Source organism: Callospermophilus lateralis, chromosome 7 (genome assembly GCF_048772815.1).
Source record: "Callospermophilus lateralis isolate mCalLat2 chromosome 7, mCalLat2.hap1, whole genome shotgun sequence".
NCBI classification, from domain to species: domain Eukaryota; kingdom Metazoa; phylum Chordata; class Mammalia; order Rodentia; family Sciuridae; genus Callospermophilus; species Callospermophilus lateralis.
In genome coordinates this window covers 131,514,192-131,533,011 of record NC_135311.1, presented here as the reverse complement: position 1 = coordinate 131,533,011, position 18,820 = coordinate 131,514,192, and the positions used below count along the sequence as shown (strand labels likewise).

Below are 18,820 nucleotides of genomic sequence, written 5' to 3'. Positions count from 1 at the left end.
GCAGAGCGCTCACCTGGCATCATGAGGCACTGGGTTTGATTCTTAGCTCCACATAAAAATAAAAATATTGTGTCCACTAAAAAAAAAAAAAAAAAAAAACTAAAAAATAAATATTTTTTTAAAAATCTACCATTGCATCTCAACTTGAAAAAAGAGAACCAAACCCAGAATCAGTAGAAGGAAAGAAGCATAAAGATTAGAGGAGAAATAAATAAAGAGAGAGAGAGAGACGGAAGAAAGGAAGGAAGGAAGGAAGGAAGGAAGGAAGGAAGGAAGAAAGGAAGGAAGGAAGGAGAATGGACAAACCCTTAGCTAGACCAGGAAAGGACAGAGATTCAGACAAGACCAGACAGGAAAGGGAGACATTACAACGGACCCCACAAACCTTCTGTGATGACGCCAGGATCACTAAAGAGCGTTATGGACAACTCTATGTCAAAAAAACTGAGGACCCAGGAGAAGCGAATCCTGGATGTACACATGCCTTACCCAGACTGTGTGTGTGTTGTTTTGTTGAGGTTTTGTAGATGGAATCAGGGCCTCACGGTGCCAGGCGAGTGCTCTGCCACCCAGCCACACCTCCAACCGGACCAAGATGGCATCACAAAGAAATAACAAGCAATGAGATGGAGTCAGTGGTGAACGTCTCCCGCTTCCCAAGAAAACCCAGGACCAGGCAGCTCCACTGCAGATGCCACCCAACACTTAAGTAAGAACTAGCACCAACACTTCTTAATTCACTCCCAGAAACTGAAGAGCAGGGAAATCTCTGAATACATTCTTAGACCGACATTACCCTGAGGTCCAAACCAGACCAGAACATGAGAAGAAAACTACAAGCCAATATCCTCGGTGAACACAGATGCAAAATCCTCAGTAAAATCCAGCAAACTGAACCCAACATTTAAAAGATTATTCACCATGATCAAGTGAGGTTCATCCCACGGATGCAAGAATGGCTCAACACACTAGGAGTACGCTACGCCCTGTCAGCAGAAGGAAGGTGGAACCACATGATCATCTCAGAAGACGCAGAAAAGACCCATGATGGAATCCAACATCTCTTTGTGCTGAACAAATTAGGAACAGAGCTCAACATAATAAAGACGATCCACAATAAATCAAGCTGAAGGCGTTCTCTCAAATCTGGAACAAGACAAGGACGCCCGTGTTCAGCACCTTCATTCAACATGGCTCTGGTTCTAGCCAGAGCACTCAGGCAAGGGGGAGGAATAAAGGGCACCCAAAGCAGCAAAGAGCTAGTCGAACTGTCACCATCTGCAGACAGAGAACATACGGAGAAATCCCAAAGACTCCACCAAAAAACTATTAGAACTAATCAATGATAAAATTGCAGGATATGAAATCAACAATAAAAAAAAAAAACCAGTAGCACTGCCATTCGACAAGAGCAGATTATCTGAAGTAGAACAAGAAAGCGGTCCCATTTACAATAGCTACAAAAAATTTAAATACCTACGAATAAATTAACTAAAGATACGAAAGGTCTCTACAATGAAAACTATAAGATGTTAGTAGAAAAAACTGAAGAGGGCACCCAAGGAATGGAAACACATCCACGTTCATGGATTGGAGGATCAGAATTGTTCCACTGCCCGAAGCCATCTGCAGATGCCACACAATAAATTCTTCACAGCACCCTTAAGAAAGAACGATCTTAAACTTTGCAGGGAATCACAAAAAGCCCCGAACAGCCAATGTAATCTTGAGCAAAGTAATAACGACAGAGAAGCAGGAGGCACCACGCTACCCGACTTCAAAACAGACTGCGAAGCCGCAGACATCCAAACAGCCTGGTGTTGGCTTAAAAACAGACACACAGACCAATGGGTCAGAGCAGGGAACCTCAAGTCCAGCCACACCCACGGTCAACTGAGCTTTGACGAAGGCCCTGGGGACTCACACTGGGAAAGACAGGCCTTCACTGAAGGGTGCTGGGAGAGCCAGGCAGCCACGAGTAGAGAATCAGACCAGACCCCATCTCCAGCTAAAAGATCCCTCTAAATGATTAAGGACTTAACTTTAAGACCCCAAACGTGAAACTGCTGGGGGAAGGGAGATGCTCTGGGACACTGGGATGGACAAGATGCCAAAAGCACAGGAAAGAAAAGTAAGGACAGTCCAGCGAGATGGCCACAAAGCTTCTGCCCAGCAAGAGGGACAAGCACGGGAGACAGGGGGCAGGACGTGGGCGGGGACTGCACACGACACACGGTCAGGGCTGAGCGTGCAGCGCAGGAGCTCACAGACTCAACTGCAAAAAAAACCCCGATTAGAAGTGGGCAGTTGACCTAAACGGACATCGCTCAAAAGAGGGCAGACGAGAGGCCAAAGGTACGTGAAAAAATGCCTGGTGACACTAATCACCACGGAACAGCAAACCCAGCCACCACGTCACGCGGCCTCACTCCAGGAAGAACGGCGGTTCTCAAAAGCACAAATGATGACGCGCCGTCACAGAGTGGCGGAGGGACCCGCGGCACTGTTGGCAGGGACTTAAGTGAGCTCAGGTCTGTGGAAAACCATACGAGGCGCCTCAGAAACTGAAAACAGAACCACCATATGACCCACAAGCCCGCCTCGTTTCCCTTCAGGAAATGAAATCCATCTACTGAAGCGACACCCGCACCCTGGGTTCACGGCAGCTGTCCACAACCGCCAAAAAACAGAAGGAGCCTCAGTGTCCAGTGTCCATCGACTACGGACCACGGGGTACTATGCAGCCATAAAGAGAGAAACTCTAACTGGGGCACCTGTAATCCAGCAGCTCAGGAGGCTGAGGCAGGAGGGTCACCAGTTCAAAGCCAGCCTCCATAACTTAGCAAGGCCCTGAGCAACTCAGTGAGATCCTGTTTCAAAAGTAAAAGAATAATAATGATAAAAAGGGCTGGAGATGTGGCTCTGTGGTCAAGTACCCGTGGGTTCAACTCCCAGTAACACACACACACACACACACACACACACACACACACACACACTCACACACACCAATGACCCATGTTTTGCAACAACACGGATGTCACTGGAGAACACTGTGTTCAGTGAAATCTGCCAGGCACAGAAAGACAGGCATCACGTGCTCTCACCTTATGAAGAATCTAAAAGTTGATCTCATAGACGCTGAGAGTAGAATTGGGAACCAGAGGCTGGGAGAGTGGGCGAGGGAGGGCGGGGGCTGAACAGGACGGGCAGCTCTGGGGGCTGCTGCAGGCTGACGGGAGGCAGCAATCACACGCCATCCATCGCACAAAGCTAGGAGGATTCTGACTGTCTCCACAATAAAGAAAAATGCTCGAGGAGATAGATATGCTTAACCCCATTTGAATATTACATAACGTGCACATGTACCAAGACGTCACGTGGAACCTGCTGGTCACTGGCACCCCACTAATAGGTCTTTATGTATCAGTTTAAAAATGAATTTAAAAGAGAAGAAGTTCAAAATGTAAAATATATATATACATATACACCCTTGGGATAAATCACTAACAGGAGTTGCAGAACCTGAGGAGGAGGCCAGTAGGACGGAAGTGTGGGTGGCCCAGGGACCTCCACCCGTGACTGCTGTCTGATGGGGGAGCACTCCAACTGGCCAGGGATCTGCAGGGTCTGTGCTGACCTTGGGCATCAGCTTCGGGCTGAGGTAAGCTGCAGGACGCCCAGGTGTGTCTGCTGACAGCCTCCCCACACCTGGATTCATCCCTGGCTCTGCCACTAGGGGGCAGTAACCGTTGGCCTCAGTTTCCCCATTGTGACGTAGAGGGCTTTGCACTCAGCGATCCTGAGCCTCCTGGTCGGAAATGCAGGGGCTGCAGCTGGAATTTCAGCCTCCTCACACCTCATCTCCTCCTCCGTAGAATGGGAAGCAGGAAGGCCTTGCTCATGGGCACTGGGAGGACTCAACGGGCACCTCCACCCAGCCCACAGGAAGCCCAGAACCCGGGCCATTCCCATTTCTCCTAAACCCTCGGGAGGAAGGATCTAGAGTCTCTGGCCAGGAGCTTGGCTCCACTCTGGAAGAGGGACCCACTCACCAGAGGCGCGGGCCCCCCCGAAGGGCTGCTGGCCCACCACGGAGCCAGTGGACTTGTCATTGATGTAGAAGTTACCGGCAGCATTCCTCAGCATCTCTGTGGCCTCCTGGATAACGTCCCTGAGAGACAAGGCACAGGGTGGAGAGCACCTGCCCAGGTGCCCTGCCGGCCCCAGGTCCAACCCCACGTCCCTGCCCAGCCCACCCGGCTTTCCAGTTAAGCACGAGGCCACACGTGGACAAGTGGCACTGCTGGCTGCTGGCAGTAGGTGGCTAGGGCCAGGCAGTGGGTCCCTGAGCCTCTGGGCAGGGGAAGAGCACCCTCCCTACAGGGTCACATGAAGGGTCAGCGGCACCTGAGGAAGGGGCCTGTCCGGTCCAGTCTCCCGTCTCCAGGAGCAGGGACTCCCAGACCCCAGCAGTCCTCTCACTCCAACCCGCCTCCACTCTCAGAGACAGACACGGTGGATCAGCTCCACGGGGCAGGGACACACAGAGCCTCAGGGCGGACATCAGGGACCACGGTGAGGCAGTCCCTGCTCCTCCTCTGCTAGGCCACAGGGCAGTCACAGGGCTCAGTGGCCACCGCCAGATCCCTGTGTCTGTCAAAAGCTGCCCCGACCAGGCCCTAGAGATGAACTCAGCAGTCCTGGCGGGGTCTGGGTCTGGACAAAGAGCCCTGCGGCTGTGAGGGCCACCTGCCTGTCTGTCGAGGCCAGGGGCAGACTCTGGGAGAAAGCAGGGCGGCACGGTACCAGCACCAGCCCAGAGGAGGCACAGGGCAGGCCACTCACTTATCCTGGGCGAACACTGCCCCCGTGAGGCCGTAGCTGGTGGTGCTGTCCACCAGCTGCAGGGTCTCCCGGTACTGGTCCTCAGGGTAGACGTACACCGTCAGCACAGGCCCGAAGATCTCCTGGGAGGGAGGCCCAGGTCAGGCCCTCTGGGGCTCCCAGGTCTGCCTCCCGCTTCCCCGTCCCCACCTGGGGTCACACCTCGACCCCCACAAAAAGGGCCAGAGGCTGCTTCCCCAGGGCTCCCTCCAGGACAGCAGTTGAGGCCAGCTTCCCGCCCCGTCCACACACTCCAATCCGGCGCCCTGCCACACCCACACCTGGGAGCAAAGTTAGGCCCTCGGAAATGGGGAGCCCCCAGGAGGAGTGGGTGCTGGACATGTCTGGGGACGCCACTCCCTCTCACAGTCCCCTCTGCCGCCGAGGGGCTGGGGAAGAGCCGGCAGCTGCCAGCCCTGCTATCCCGGGCAAATGTCCAGACCTTGAGGAGCCTCGTCTGGGCCCAGGATGCCCCAGTCACCTCCTTCATGATCGGCTCCTGGGGGTCCTTGCTCTCCACAATGCAGGGCTCCACGAAGTAGCCCACGGAGTCGTCGCACTTGCCCCCGGCCAGGATGGTCAGGCTGGGCGAGGAGCGGGCGTGCTCCAGCCACTTCCTGATTCGGCTGAAGGACTGGTGGAGGAGGGGCGGGTCAGGGCGGCTGGGAGGTCATCCAGCAGCGCCCCCACTCACGCTCAGAGGAAACAAGTGGTGGACAGAGGGTGAGGAGGGGGACACTGGGGGCAGGTGTGTGTGTTCGTGGGGGTATGTGTGTCCGTGGCAGAGCTGCGGGTGTGGTGTCGACACGCCTGCCCAGGCAGAAACAGAGACACACAGGTGGCTTCAAGGCTGTGCATGTGCGCGGGTCTGTCATCTGGGTGTTTGTCCTACGTGCTGGGGACATTCTATGGACCCACACAGGGCTGCAGAGATCTACAGGGTCCTGGCTCTGCAGAGATGTGCTCTCATGGACACGCATGTACGTGTGCACATTTGCACCTGCGCGTGCTCATGCGCACGGGAGGGCCTGCCTGTGTGTGTGTGTGTGAGTGCCTGCACTGCCTTGTGTGCATGTGAGTGTGCATGCGCTGCCTGTGTGTGCGTGTGAGCGTGCATACACACAGATACACAATTTTGAGGGGCTTGCTGAACCTGGCTCCAGGGTTACTGATGACTCTGCTCCTTCCAAGGCCAGGGAGGTGTCTGTGTGGCTACCAGGCAGCTCGGAGCAGTGGGGCTGGGTCACCGTCTCCCTCCCTCTGCCAGTCCAGGGCTCAGCCCAGGCCCGGCCTGCTTCCTGCCCCTTACCTTGGCATCAATCACTGCAGAGAAGAAGGTTCCAAAGTCCTCTGCAGGCTGGAGGCAAAGGAGGGAGACCCGGAGAGATGAGGCCCTGCAGGCCTGGGAGGAAGGAGCCCCTCCCCGGGCCCCCTGCGAGAGCACTGCCAATCCCATCAGCACCCGCTGGGCCGCGGCGGGGGGCGGCGCCACTCACGTTGCCCACTTTGATCCTGCTGTGCTCCTCCAGCAGCCGCCCTTTGATCTGCGGCCACAGTGAGCTGGGCACGTAGAGGCGAGAGCAGGCGGAGCACTTCTGGCCGCCGTACTCGAAGGCCGAGCGCAGGGTCCCGCTCACCACGCTGTCCACGTCGGCCGAGCGGTGCACGAAGTGGAAGTTCTTCCCGCCACACTCTGTGGGAGTCAGGTGGGGAAATGATGGGGCTCCCCGGCTCCCCCCACACCCGCAGCCCAGCCACGCCCACGCCTGTCCACAGGCCTCGTGGCCATGGGAGGGGGCAGGGCTGGAGCCACACATGGCCCCCCGGGAGCCACGGCCAGGCCCTTCTCCTGCACCACAGAGGGGCAAACGGAGGCCCAGGAGGGTGAAGGGCATCCGAGGTCAACAGCTCCGACTCACAGCTAAGGAACGGGGACTGTCCCACACAGGGGCAGAGGCAAGACCAAGGTCAAAGCCTCCAAGAGCCAGGCCACCCGGATGCGGGCACGAGGGAGAGAGGAGGCCCCAGCGTCCACACTGGCCGGGCCTCCTCCCTCCTCACGGTGGGAACCCAGCCCCGCGTCATAGTGTGAGGAGCTTCCGGAGGGTCACCTCACCCTCTGGCCACCATGTCCCCACTCAGGGCAACAGCAGCCAGAGCCCTGCCACCGGCCGGTCCCCATGGCTGTGGCCGTTCCCCAAAGTCCCGGACCCTCCGTCGGCCCCCCCATTTGAAAGACAAGAAGACAGAGAGCTGGAGCCTGGGCTCCACGTGGGGCCGTCAGGAGGAGGCAGGAAGGGGGCTGAGAACAGAGGACCCCACGTCCTGCACCGGGTGGCTCCCAGCTCATCGCCGAGGCTGGGCCGGGGTTCACTGGGGACCAGGGACCAGGAGTCGGAAAACGTCATCGCTGCCCTGGAGGGGGCTGGCCTCTGAGCCCTCCCCAAAGCTCCTGCCGGTTCAGGAATGGGGTCCATGGCCCACTTCACGCAGGGGCCCAACGGCTGCACCGCCAGCCCCAGCTCTGCCGGCGCCCTGCGGCCGCGTAGCCTCCCAGGTCACCCCTCCGGGGTCCCGAGCTGCAGGGAGATGCCCTCGTGGGGTCGCGGCACCTTCCAGAGGGCTCAGTGAGCTGGGGAAACGTATGGCCGCCCTTGCCCTTGAAGTGTACGCGGTGCCTCTGAGAATTAGCGGCCGAGTCCTGCGGAGAGGACCCCACTTTGCTTTGTGGCCCAGCAGGGACCAAACCCCCGACCACAGAGCTGCGTCTCTGAGGGGAAATCATGACTGGGCCAACCAGAGCCGGGCCTGCGGCCGATCTGCTCCCTGGTCCCTCCCGGCTCCAGGCACTGGCCTTGGTCTTTGCTGCAGATCACCACCCAGGCTGGCCCCTGCTCTGCTCCTGCCCCTGCAGACCTGGGCGGTCCACCATGACACACGTGGCAAGTGCATTTAACAAACGATTGAAGAAAACAAGCCATTCGGTCACACGAGCCACGGCTCAGGTGTCACGGTCACCTGTGGCTCCTGGCTTCCGTCCTAGAGAGGCAGGTACATGTCCGTCATCGCAGACAGCGGCACTGGACAGTGCTGGGGCCCAGGACAGCTCAGCACCTGATCCCTGGTGCCAGCACCTCCTCCTCCCCCGTCACGATGGCAGGGAGGTCCCCGAGCCCTGCAGGGTTGGAGTGGGAGGGGTCCTCACCTCCAGCCAGGCGTGGGAAGGTCCGGTACCGGTCCAGGTTCTGGGCCACCTGTTTCCACAGGTGTTTGAAGGTGCTGGAACAGAGGACAGGGCGGGTGTCAGGGCACCGGTTCAGGATGAGGGTCCTGGGGGGGGCAGGTCCTGGCAGATGAAGGGGAATGAACACCCCAGGGAAGAGGTGGGCAAGGGTCTCAGTGGCGGTGGGGATCTGCAGTCCAGCAGGAGGTGGGCAGGGGTCCCAGGGGTGGTAAAAGCCAAGTGTGACCACTGGGAAAGGGAGGCTGGGTGGCAAGATGGTGCAGAGAAGGCCCAGGCTTTGAAACCAGGAGGCGCTGGGTTCCAAGCCTGACTCACATGTGAGGCTGTGCACTCTTGGGCTCATTGCTTAACCTCTCTGAGTCTCAAATTCTTCACCTTGCCTAAGAACTAGAGGACAAGCCCCATGTGGCAGGACAGTCTCATAATTAATTCAACATCGAGTCAAGAGCTCTGAACGCTGCAGGTACCTGGTGGGGGCTGGCTGCACACCGCTGTGCCTGCGAGGGGCATCCTGGCCCAGTGCCCAGGCCCCAGAGGCCAGACCGAGAAGGGTCCTGAGGGAGGAATCGGCTCCTGCCCCAGCTGCCGCCCAGAGGCCCTCACCTCCTCCCCAGGCTCCTGCTGTGACCAACCTCAGCACCAAAAACAATAAAAATGCTAATCACCCAGGAACCAGCGACACAGCGGCTGATACTAATTTATGACTTTCCCACCTTTAAGCGCTACTCGGCAGAGCGTGGCAAATGGGGGCCCGGCCCGCTGCGCCCGCTAACAGGCGGGACCCCGGGGGCCTGCGGGGGCAGAGCGGGACTTCTGCAAAAGGGACGCCTCAGCAATTCCCACTTTGCCACCAGCACCCAGCGGCCCGGGGTGTGGAAGGGGGTGGCAGAGCCCAGGCCAAGCAGAGAGGGTGAGAGGCCACGGAGGTGCCCCGGGGACACCAGGAGGGCTCCAAGCTGCAGGCGAGGACATCCGGTTGCCCCCAGTCACCTTCGCCCAGATGACCCGAGGGCTCCTCAGAGTGACCAACACGTGGCCTGCCTGCCTCCTGGGCCACCTGGGTGAACACTGTCCCTGCTACCAGAGGCTGCAGGTTCCTGCCCACTACCCTCCTCCCACCCCCACAGTGGGCAGGCGCCAGCTGCGTGGCCAGGCCTCTACACACCGCCTTCTCTGTCCTGACTCGGGGCCATCGCCCCTCCCCGAGTGCCCAAGTCCTCCCACCCAGGCTGCGGCTCCTGGCCACAGACACGGCTCTGCAGAGCACCGGAGCCGTCACCTTGGATAAAGGGTGCGAACGCAGGGGCCCAGGAGGCCAGGCGGGAAAGCCCCTGGGCCACACCAGGGACGTGCAGACCCAGGGCCTCGGGGGACCACGAGGAACCACAGTACTGCCCGCCTCCAGCCAACAGCCCATGTGGGGACATAGGCCCAGTGACCGCGTGTCCAGGTCCTCAGAGAATCAGCGTGGGGATCTGATATGAAACTGCTGATTGCTCGGGGCTGGCCGGCACCACAGGAGGAAAGAGCCACCTGCCTGGTCCCTCCTGAGGGCCAACACTGGCAGCCTCAGTCTGGAAGTGAGTCACTTAAGCCACTTCAGAGCTTAAAGCCTCGGTGGCTCCCGTGACCTTCATCACGCAGTCTAGACGCCCCTCCAGACCCATGAGGCTCGAGTCTCTGGACTAAACCCCCAAGAGGTAGGATGGTGGGGTGGTGACCGGGGCTGAGCGGGCCCTGAGCTCCCTTCACGCGTTACCAGCCTCGGCGTGAGCAGAGCCGCTCGTGAGTGGACGTGGAGGTGGTGCCTGCCGCCCGGGAGCCAGGGGTTACCAGGTGCCTCCAGCCTCCTTTGTGCTGCCCCTTCTCCAGGAACCCTCCCCTCCCCCTCCAATTCCTGCTCCCTGGGGTCCCTCCAGTGACGGGGGACATGCAAATCACGATGGCCTGACCACTGTAGGCTGTAGTTCCACCCCCATGGCCCTTCCCTATTCCATCCTTACGGACCTCGGCAAGGCAGGGACCCCCTCCTGCTGGACAGGTGAAGAACCAGAGGCACAGGGAGGCACAGGGCCCACGGGCCATGTGAGGAGGGAGTGGGTGACCTCTGTGAAGGAGGAGGCTACCGTGCCCTAACACCTCGGGGACTTACGGCACGCTGCCTGTGAAGTTGATGCCACAAAGGTGCTCTGAGCTGGTCACGGTGTCCCCAAATGTGGGCCCATCGGCTGGCACAAATTGGACAATGTTGGGGGGCAGGCCAGCCTCCCGGAGGACGCGGTAGACAGCATAGCTGGCCAGCATGGCCGTGTCGCTGGGCTTCCACAGGACCACATTGCCCTGCGGGAGGTGGCAATGACTCTCAAGGCCAACGGCCGCCAGCCCTGATCCCCTCCCACCCACAGCATGGCCGTCCCTCAGCTGGAACCACCCGGCCCTGTGCTGGCCAGGATGTCCTGCCCCTGGCCCCGCTCCTCCAGGTGTCTGCAGCTGCGCTCTGGAAGCCCTTGCCAAGGAGCCCCAGTCCAGCCGGCCGCCCCTCACCGCTGGGCTCCCTCCTCGGGAAGCCGCGCCTACTGGCCCGGGCAGGTCTGTTCTCGGTATTTCTGGGCATGGCCGGGCCAGTGCTCCAGGCTCCCTCTGCACGTGTCCCAGGTCAGGACACGTGTGGCCTCACAGGCACATGGATGCCTGGGTGTGTGCCCTGGTGTGCAGAGCACGGGATGTCCCTGTTCACACCCAGGTGTCAGCAGCCTGGTGCCCCCTAGGACAGCACCGGCCTCCCCCTGCCCAGGCTGCCTGGGGTCGGCCATGTCTCCCCGTCATACCGGAGCTCACAGGGGACATCTGTCTCCACTCCAACAATGACCATGGGCCCTGAGAGTGCGCGGCCCCCGCCCCGAGACCTGCTGAGCCCAAGCCCACCCGCTGGTCCCTCGTCAGTCTCAGTCTTGTCTCAGCTGTCACTGACAAGAGGCATGATGGGAACGAGGCCGTCTAACGGCAGCACATGGCGAGCGCTCGGTGAGCTCATCACCACCCACAGCCACCAAGTCCCCTGCTCCGGGCCAGAGCTGCCTGGCATCTGACACCTCCCGCTCCAGCCCCATAGAGTGTCACCCGGGCTCCCCTGTTGTTCCCACTCTGCAGCTGAAAAAACTGCCTCGGAGAAGTTCAGGGGCTCCCAGGGGCTCCCAGGGGCTCCCAGAGGCTCCCAGGGTCTCTCAGACAGGGACAAAGCTGGGAGCCAAGCCAGGCAGGGACCCCAAAGCCACGGCCCCAGCTGCCACCTCCCTCCGTGCTGCTCCCCACAGCCAGAGCCACCGAGGTCATGGTGGCCTGTCTGTTGGGACTAGGGACAAGACCAGTGCTGCCGTCCTGCTGTCCTCACCATCAAGGCCGGTGCCCCCGCCAGGTTGCCTCCGATAGCCGTGAAGTTAAAGGGTGAGATGGCCGCCACAAAGCCCTGGGGAAGAAGGGGCCGTGAGCCCTGGCACGGCGCCCCCGCAGCCCCCACGGGCCCACCTCCGTACCTCCAGCCCCCGGTACACCACGCTGTTGGTGCTGGGCGGCACGCTGAGGGGCTGCTCCCCCTGCAGCTCCACCGCAAACTTGGCGTTGAACCGGAAGAAGTCGATGAGCTCCGCGGCGGCGTCGATCTCCGCCTGGATCACAGTCTTGCCCTGCAGGGTGGGTGGCCGGGGCTCAGTGGCCACGGATGTTCCTCCCACTGACCCTTTTCCCTCACGAAGCACGGCCAGTCCCAGCAGGATGGGAAGCCCTCAGTGGGCTGACCAGGCCTGACCCCAGGGACAGAGAGGGAAAGGACCCTGCTTCTCAAGCACCTGAGCCGCCTCCCCCAGTGGCCCACACCTCTGGGCTGGATGAGGACCAGCAGCACTGGCCCCTGCTGGGGCCAGGCACGTGACATATTAGTGTCCCAGCACCTCTGATCCAGCGGGATGCCCAGATCTGTGATCATGATCCACAGACCACACCAGAACCAGAACCTTCCAGAGAGAGGCCCACACCAGCCAAATGGGGCAGGGAGGGCACAGCTGGGGACCAGGCAGGGACATCGTGTGCAGGACGCGGAGGGCTCTAGACCCACAACTGACTCCCTGCAACTGCCATTCTTCCAAATGGCCAGTGGGAGCCCTGGGGGAAGGTCTCTGGGCAGCAAGAATGAGTCCTTCCAGATGGGACCCTGATTGTCACCCAGGGTCACCGGCATGTACACAGCCCATCAGGGATATGGAGCCAAGGAAGCTGGGCTAAGGTGTGCAGGGTGCTCCTGAGAAGCTCCCGAGTCTTAAGCCGGATGACGAGGGAAGCCAGTGTGACCACTCGTGCCTGTGTGTGCCCACCTGTCTTCCTGCCCACCCGTGTGTGGCTCGACTCTCCAGGGCAGCACGTGGAGCTGCCGTCCCACCTTTGGGCAGCAGAGGGCGCTCTCACCACGGGACAGCCGAGAGGCGGGACAAACACCCTGGCCCACAGGCAGGCTGGGCTCAGCCCCTGATGCGCCTTCAGGAACCCGTGGGCTGGCTCCCTAAGACTGGGGTCCTGGGGACAGAACTGACCCTTTCGCTGGGCTCCTTTCCCAGCACACCACTGCCAGCAGCTCCCGTGCATGGCACCTCTGAACCGCTGACCAGGAGCTAAGACTCCTCCAAGACTCGGTGCACAGCCCAGGAGGACTGAGGCGCCAAGACGGCATTACTACAGGGTGCCCGGGTAGGAACTCAGCGCGCCCCCGCACAGCACGGCTGTGGCTGACAAAGGGACAGCACGCTCTGGGAGAACAGAGCAGAACTGACCCTCTCAACATGAAAAATAAAAATAAAAAAACCAAGAATGAGCCCTCGGGGGCCTGAAAGGTTCAGGAAGCCTCAGGGAGGAGGGACGGCCAGGCTGGACCAGAGTTCGTGCCAGCAGGGCCCGAGGCAGGGGCAGAGATGCCCGGGATGCCGTCCCAGGAAGTCCTGCCAAGTCCCAACAGTCTGCACCAGAGCAGGGCAGCCTTCGGGAGGGCAGAGGGCCCTAGACGTGGGGTAGGTCTGGGACTCTCCTCTCGGTGATGGGGAGGAGTGACCTGGAGGTGGTAGAGGGGCACCGGGGTCTGGCTGAGGGTCCAGGCAAAGCACCGCAGGCCTGGCCCGGGGTGGTGGGGGAGGGGACAGAGGAGGCAGAGGGGACGGGACTGCAGCAGGATGCACAGGTCTGATAATCTGCGTTCCTCTGTCCTGCCACTAGCCTTGTCCCTGAGGACATCGGTGGGTCTCCACAGGGCCTGGCACCCACAAGCTGCCTCCCAGCCCAGCCCCAGGGCCGCAGCCCCTCACCTGCCCCACCATGGTCTTGGCCAGGACCTCAGCCCTGCGCGGCCCACTCAGCATATCTGCGGCCTTCAGGAAGATCTGGGCCCGGTCGGCCACAGGCTTCAGGTCCCATTCTTTCCTGGCAGCCAGGGCGGCCTCGATGGCTCTGTGGAGCAGGGCCTGAAGAGAGGGAACGGTTGGGGACAGCCTCCTGCAGCAGGAAGGGCCCCAGGGGAGGGCGGAGTGAGGGGAAGCCACTTTCCACCAGGGAAGACGCTGGCTCCCCTGGTCTCCGGTCCCCACAGCTGCAGGGCTGCTGGGCTGGGCTGCTGTCAGCCTGGGTCTGAAGGACCTGCGGGGGGGCCAGCACACCAAGGCCAGGCCCGGGCCCCTCGGTGCTTCCTCTCACGGTCCAGCAAGGCCTCACCTTGTTCTTGGGACCTGTGGGCCCTGGACCCACCGTCCAGAGGGTCCTGCAGCCTGAAGCACAGGCCTGCTGCCCCCCACCAACCACCCTCACGCCCCAAGACCCCAGCTCCTGGCCCCTCCCTCAGCCACCCCCATCCCTTCCTGCTCGCTCCCCTGATGCCAGTTCCGTGCCTGAATTTCCATCTGTCTCACCTGCCCTGACTCAGGCTTCCAGAATATTCCTCCCCAAGCAAAGGTCTGCCCCCCTGCAGTGGGCATGTCTGGGGATGTCCCAGCCCGGGCTGAGGCAACTCTCACTTGGCTCTAGTTCACCTCCGGATTCCTGGCCCCGTCAGCCTGCACCCAGAGCCTCACTCAGCGCCTGCTGCCCCCACCCACCCGCCAGGTGAGAGAGAGTCACATAGTGGCACAGCCAGGACAGCCACCCGGACCCAGGGTGGCCAGGACTCACCTTGTCTGCATAGCAGAACTTGGCTACCTTGTGTCTGTGGTCAAAGGGCTGAAAAAAGAGGGAAGAGTGTGGTCACTGCCCAGGAGGATGTTCCAGGCCAGGTTTGGGGCTTGTCCGGGAAGGCCCTAGACACGCTCTTTCTCTCCCTGCCCCCTGGGGCCTTCAGTGGCCCGGCCACCCCGTCCCTCCTCTGCAAGGTTGCCAAGAACCTGCCACAGGATGAGTGACGCAAGGACCACAGGCCACGCCCTCTCAGGGGGAAGCGTGGACTTGTGGTCAGACAGACATGTGCTGAGATCCCGCTCTGCCTGCTGCTGGCTCCAGGCCTTGGGGACGCTCACGTCCCTCCCCGGGTCTCTCCACCAGGAGTGGGTGCTGGGCTCCCACCTCATACCACAGAGCAAGGCCCAGGGGCTCACGGGTGAATATCCCTCCAGTCCCGTCCAGTGGTCCACCGGACAGAGCCAGAACGTGCCACCCCGTTCAGCTCAGGGTCGGCCCCTCACTCCTCCAGATCAGGCACCTGTAGACTTCCTGGTCCACCTGAGGCGGACGCCGGTTTCTGGTGGATAAACTCGCAGCAGGTGGGCTCAGGGCCCGGCTTTGCCCCCAGCTTCCAGCCCTGGGGGCCCCACCAGGAATACGGGAAGATGTCAGAGCTCCCTCCCTGCTCCTCGCCTGTCACAGCAGGGGTGCCCTCTGCTTCTGCACATTCAAATCGGGGAGGGGCCAGTGGCCTGTCCATGGCAGAGACCACAGGCTCCATGCTCATGAGCTGTCAGAGGAGACACACTCAGGGACGGGCTGAGCCTCCCCACCACTGGACCTACCGACACCTGGTACTGCACGTCCGACGTCCACACCTCCTCGTCCCCCACCACGCACGGGATGGCTTCCGTCTGGCCCTTCAGGTCCTTCAAGGCCTGGCGAGAGGGACAAGGACATGGATGGGCACTTGCTACCCTGATAAGGAGTCCGCCACGGAGCTGCCCAGGTGGGGACCCAGACAAGAAGGGCCAACTGGGGTCACCTGGGAGCACGGGCTCCCTCGGGGACAGCAGCAGTCACGCTGCAGAAAGGTGCAGCCAGGTTGCAGGTCTTCCCACCCACATCTGGAATCCATGTGACAGCTCCTCATTTTTAAATTGTGGCCACTGACTAGAAAATGACTTTAGTGTACGACTTCTGCACACGACCCCTGGCTGTCGCCTGCTGCTCCAGCCCCACCACCTCCAGCCCCAGCCCTTGCCAGACCCAGGTTGCCTCCGGGGGATGAGCAGGAGAAGTAGTGATGGCCCCGGGCACAGGGTGGTACCTCGGGCCGCTGGGGGCTGCCCACTCCGTCCCTGCACCCTCGGGGCCCACCCTGTTACCTTCTGCAGAGCCTCTCGCTCGGGGCTGCCCTGCGTGAACGCCAAGATGGGCTCGTTGGCCACCTTCAGGGAGGGGCTGTGCTTCCACCGCAGCCTGCGCCCAGGGCGGGGGAGAAAGGCAGTCAGCAGTGGCCACCGCGGCCAGGCCCCTGCCCGGGGGTGCTGGGCCGGCCCAGAGGCCTGAGGTGCATGGGCAAGCCGGGGGAAGAACCAGTCTCGGGGCCCAAGTCCCCAAGCCCCATCCTGCCACTGTGCGTCCTCAGGCAGGTGACTTTCCTCCTCCGAGACGCCACCATGGCTCTTCGGTGAGAACACTCTGCCCAGACCCATGGTCATCTCAAGTTTGAATGTCCAGTGACTGAGGCAGGTAGACAGACTCTGCACACGCACAGGCGACCGTCCCTTCCAGCCCCAGGTGCCCGGGGACCTCTTCCCCGAAGCTGAACAGGCAGCACATCCCAGAGCTGAGCACCCCAAAGCGGAAGAGCCGCGCTCCCCAGAGTGGAGCAGAGCACCCCCAGAACGGAAGAGCCGCGCTCCCCAGAGTGGAGCAGAGCACCCCTAGAACGGAAGAGCCGCGCTCCCCAGAGTGGAGCTGAGCACCCCCAGAACGGGAGAGCCGCGCTCCCCAGAGTGGAGCTGAGCGCTCGGGTGGCAAGGACGTCCAGGAGGTGGCTGGGGATCTGGGCTGGTGGCCCGAGCCCGGTTCACAGTGACAGGGAGGGCTGGCTTAGGGGACCCTGTCTGGTTCCAGAGGACTGGTTCCAAGAACTCCTTGGCGGAGCCCCAAACCTTGATGACCTCCACCCCCACCATGTCTGGGGGCCCCGGGGGGCAGCAGGACTCTAGGGTCTGCTGGGCCAGGGCTGGGCCAGCTCTGCCACTGCCCAGTTGTGGGACTTCCCTCCGGGCCTCAGTGTCCTCCTCTGTAAACGTGGACGATGAGCGTGGCACAGACGGCCTCGCCAGCAGCCCCTTCACAGAAATAGGGTCACTGAGTCCTAACAGGAAAATGACTAGTTTGAGCCCAAAGTGAGGAGGGACCTGGATGCGAGCCAGACAAACCCAGGCACAACTGTCCCTGGCGCCAGTGCTCGCGGCCCCAAGCCCCGAGCACGGACTGAGCTGGGCTGGTCGGAGGCTGCCCAGGGCGCCTCAGTAGGAGGGACAGAGCAGTGCAGGACCTGGCTCTGCTGCGGCCATCTGGAGGAGGGCCAGGAGGCCGCGGCTGGCTCTGGGTGGATGCTGGGGTGATTCTGTGACTGGGCAGAGTGGCAGTTCTCATTAACAAGAGGGGACCCAGGATGTGGGGGTGACACGGTGACCTTGTTTCTGTCTGTGCTGAGACGAGAAGGACTCATCCTTCAGGCCTCGGAGCGCCTGTGTCAGGGTGGTGCTGTGTGGGCTCGGGAGGCCCAGCAGGAGGACGCGGTGGCCGGGCTGGGGGAGTCCTTTCTCCCTGGGAAGGACTCTGGGGCCTCAAAGGCCCAGACTGGGGGTCCTCGAGGAAGGACCCGGTTGGCAGGCTGAGCACGCGCTCTGCACCGACCAAATCTGGACACATCCCAGACCTTGAAGGTCCCATGGTGACCAAGATGGGCCTCAGCCGCTGGCCCCCCGTGGCGGGTACAGTCAGGAAATAAACACCAGCATTACCCAAGGCACCCGGAATGAGTAACGGGGAGGGTGGGACGGCAGCAGCCAGGGTGGCCGGGAGGGTGGTCCGTGCCCCCAGGAGGCGGGGGAAGCTCTGGGCAGCACATTCCAGGCCGAAGGAAGGGCAGGCGGCACACAGGACGGGCAGCTGAGCACCAGGCCCCCCTCCTCTCCCAACCCTCCCTCAGCACAGCCAGAGCCACCCTTCCCCCAGCCAAAGGAAGAAAGGGTATCTGGGCTCCCATCCAGCCCCCTCCCACTAGCTGTGTGACCCTGAGCGAGTCACTGTCCCTCTTTAAAATGGTGCTGTGAGCTACAAGGGCAAAGCCACAGAAATCGACACTGCAAGCCAGGCGTGGTGGCCACACTGTGATCCCAGCAGCTTGGGAGGCTGAGGCAGGAGGATCCAGAGTTCAAAGCCAGCCTCAGCAACAGTGAGGTCCTAAACAACTCAGAGAGACCCTGTCTCTAAATAAAATATAAAAAAGGGCTGGGGATGTGGCTCAGTGGTTAAGCGCCCCGAATTCTATCCCTGGCACCAAGAAAGAAGGAAAGAAAAAGAAAGAAATCCACGCTGCCCCCTTCCACCGCTGTCCAGCGGCAGAGTGGAAAGGCAGCAGGAAGCCCCAGCAGCCCCTCAGGAAAGGACAGTGTCTAACCCCTGCGCCATCTGGAAAGTTCTGCCAGAGATTTGGGCTGAGCCCTGGAGCCGCCCCCGCACCCCAGCCTGGACTGCTGTGGCAGTACTGGCTCTTCCCCAGGCCGGGCAGTGGACACTAAGTACCTGAATCAGCTCTAGCCTTTGGGCCCCGGGTTCCCTGCTGGTGGGAAAGCCCGGGCTCTGGAAGTCAGCCTGGAGCCAACACCAGAACCTGCTCGAGACCCGGGCCCACTGCTGCCAGCCCCCGGGGCCCTGCCTGCACTCACCCTCCGCTCCGGCCAGGCCTTCAAAGGCAAAGTGGCCCCCAGACGTTCCCAAGGATCACATTCCCAGGACAGGCCTGGGTGCTTCACCACGGGCTGCGGTAAGGTTAGCACCACCGTCCACCACAACTCAGAGGACCACAGGACACCAGCTTCCCTGCCCTGCCTGTCCCAGGAAGTGCCAGAAACAGAAATCCTGCAGGCCTCCCTCCACCTGCCACAGGGCAGAGGCCCACCATGACCTCAGGATCACAGGCTTTCTCTGTGCCTAGAAAGTCTCCAGGCCCTGGCCCAGCTGTCCATCAGCCAGAGTGTGGCTTGGGCAACCGAGACCAGTTCAAAGTTCAGCCCAGTCAACTGCAGCCAGGAAGAAGCAGGGACTGGCGGCAGATTCTTTGCTCTTGGCTCCTGGGCCGCTCCTGACTTAACAGGAGCACCTTTGTGGGCTTGGGTGAGGTGGAGGCGGTCATTCACAGGACGTGGGCCTCTACGAGGATCTACAGGGGCCTTCTGGGCAGGTCCACACCCCTCGCTT

The 18,820-nt window shown here is 61.1% G+C and overlaps 1 protein-coding gene across 1 annotated transcript in view; it reads right to left on the bottom strand.

Annotated features, from left to right (window-relative positions):
- Aldh4a1 (aldehyde dehydrogenase 4 family member A1) overlaps window positions 1-18,820 on the bottom strand; it is a 29,690-nt gene that overhangs the window by 4,488 nt on the left and 6,382 nt on the right. Inside the window, exons 2-14 of the mRNA XM_076861157.2 lie at window positions 15,706-15,799; window positions 15,163-15,255; window positions 14,333-14,380; window positions 13,477-13,632; window positions 11,665-11,814; window positions 11,523-11,597; window positions 10,284-10,471; window positions 8,093-8,166; window positions 6,384-6,580; window positions 6,197-6,244; window positions 5,369-5,521; window positions 4,849-4,970; window positions 4,056-4,174 (exon numbers count right to left, since the gene is read on the bottom strand). Of these exons, the coding sequence (XP_076717272.2) occupies window positions 4,056-4,174; window positions 4,849-4,970; window positions 5,369-5,521; window positions 6,197-6,244; window positions 6,384-6,580; window positions 8,093-8,166; window positions 10,284-10,471; window positions 11,523-11,597; window positions 11,665-11,814; window positions 13,477-13,632; window positions 14,333-14,380; window positions 15,163-15,255; window positions 15,706-15,799 (1,517 nt within the window). The remainder of the gene's footprint in view (window positions 1-4,055; window positions 4,175-4,848; window positions 4,971-5,368; window positions 5,522-6,196; window positions 6,245-6,383; window positions 6,581-8,092; window positions 8,167-10,283; window positions 10,472-11,522; window positions 11,598-11,664; window positions 11,815-13,476; window positions 13,633-14,332; window positions 14,381-15,162; window positions 15,256-15,705; window positions 15,800-18,820) is intronic.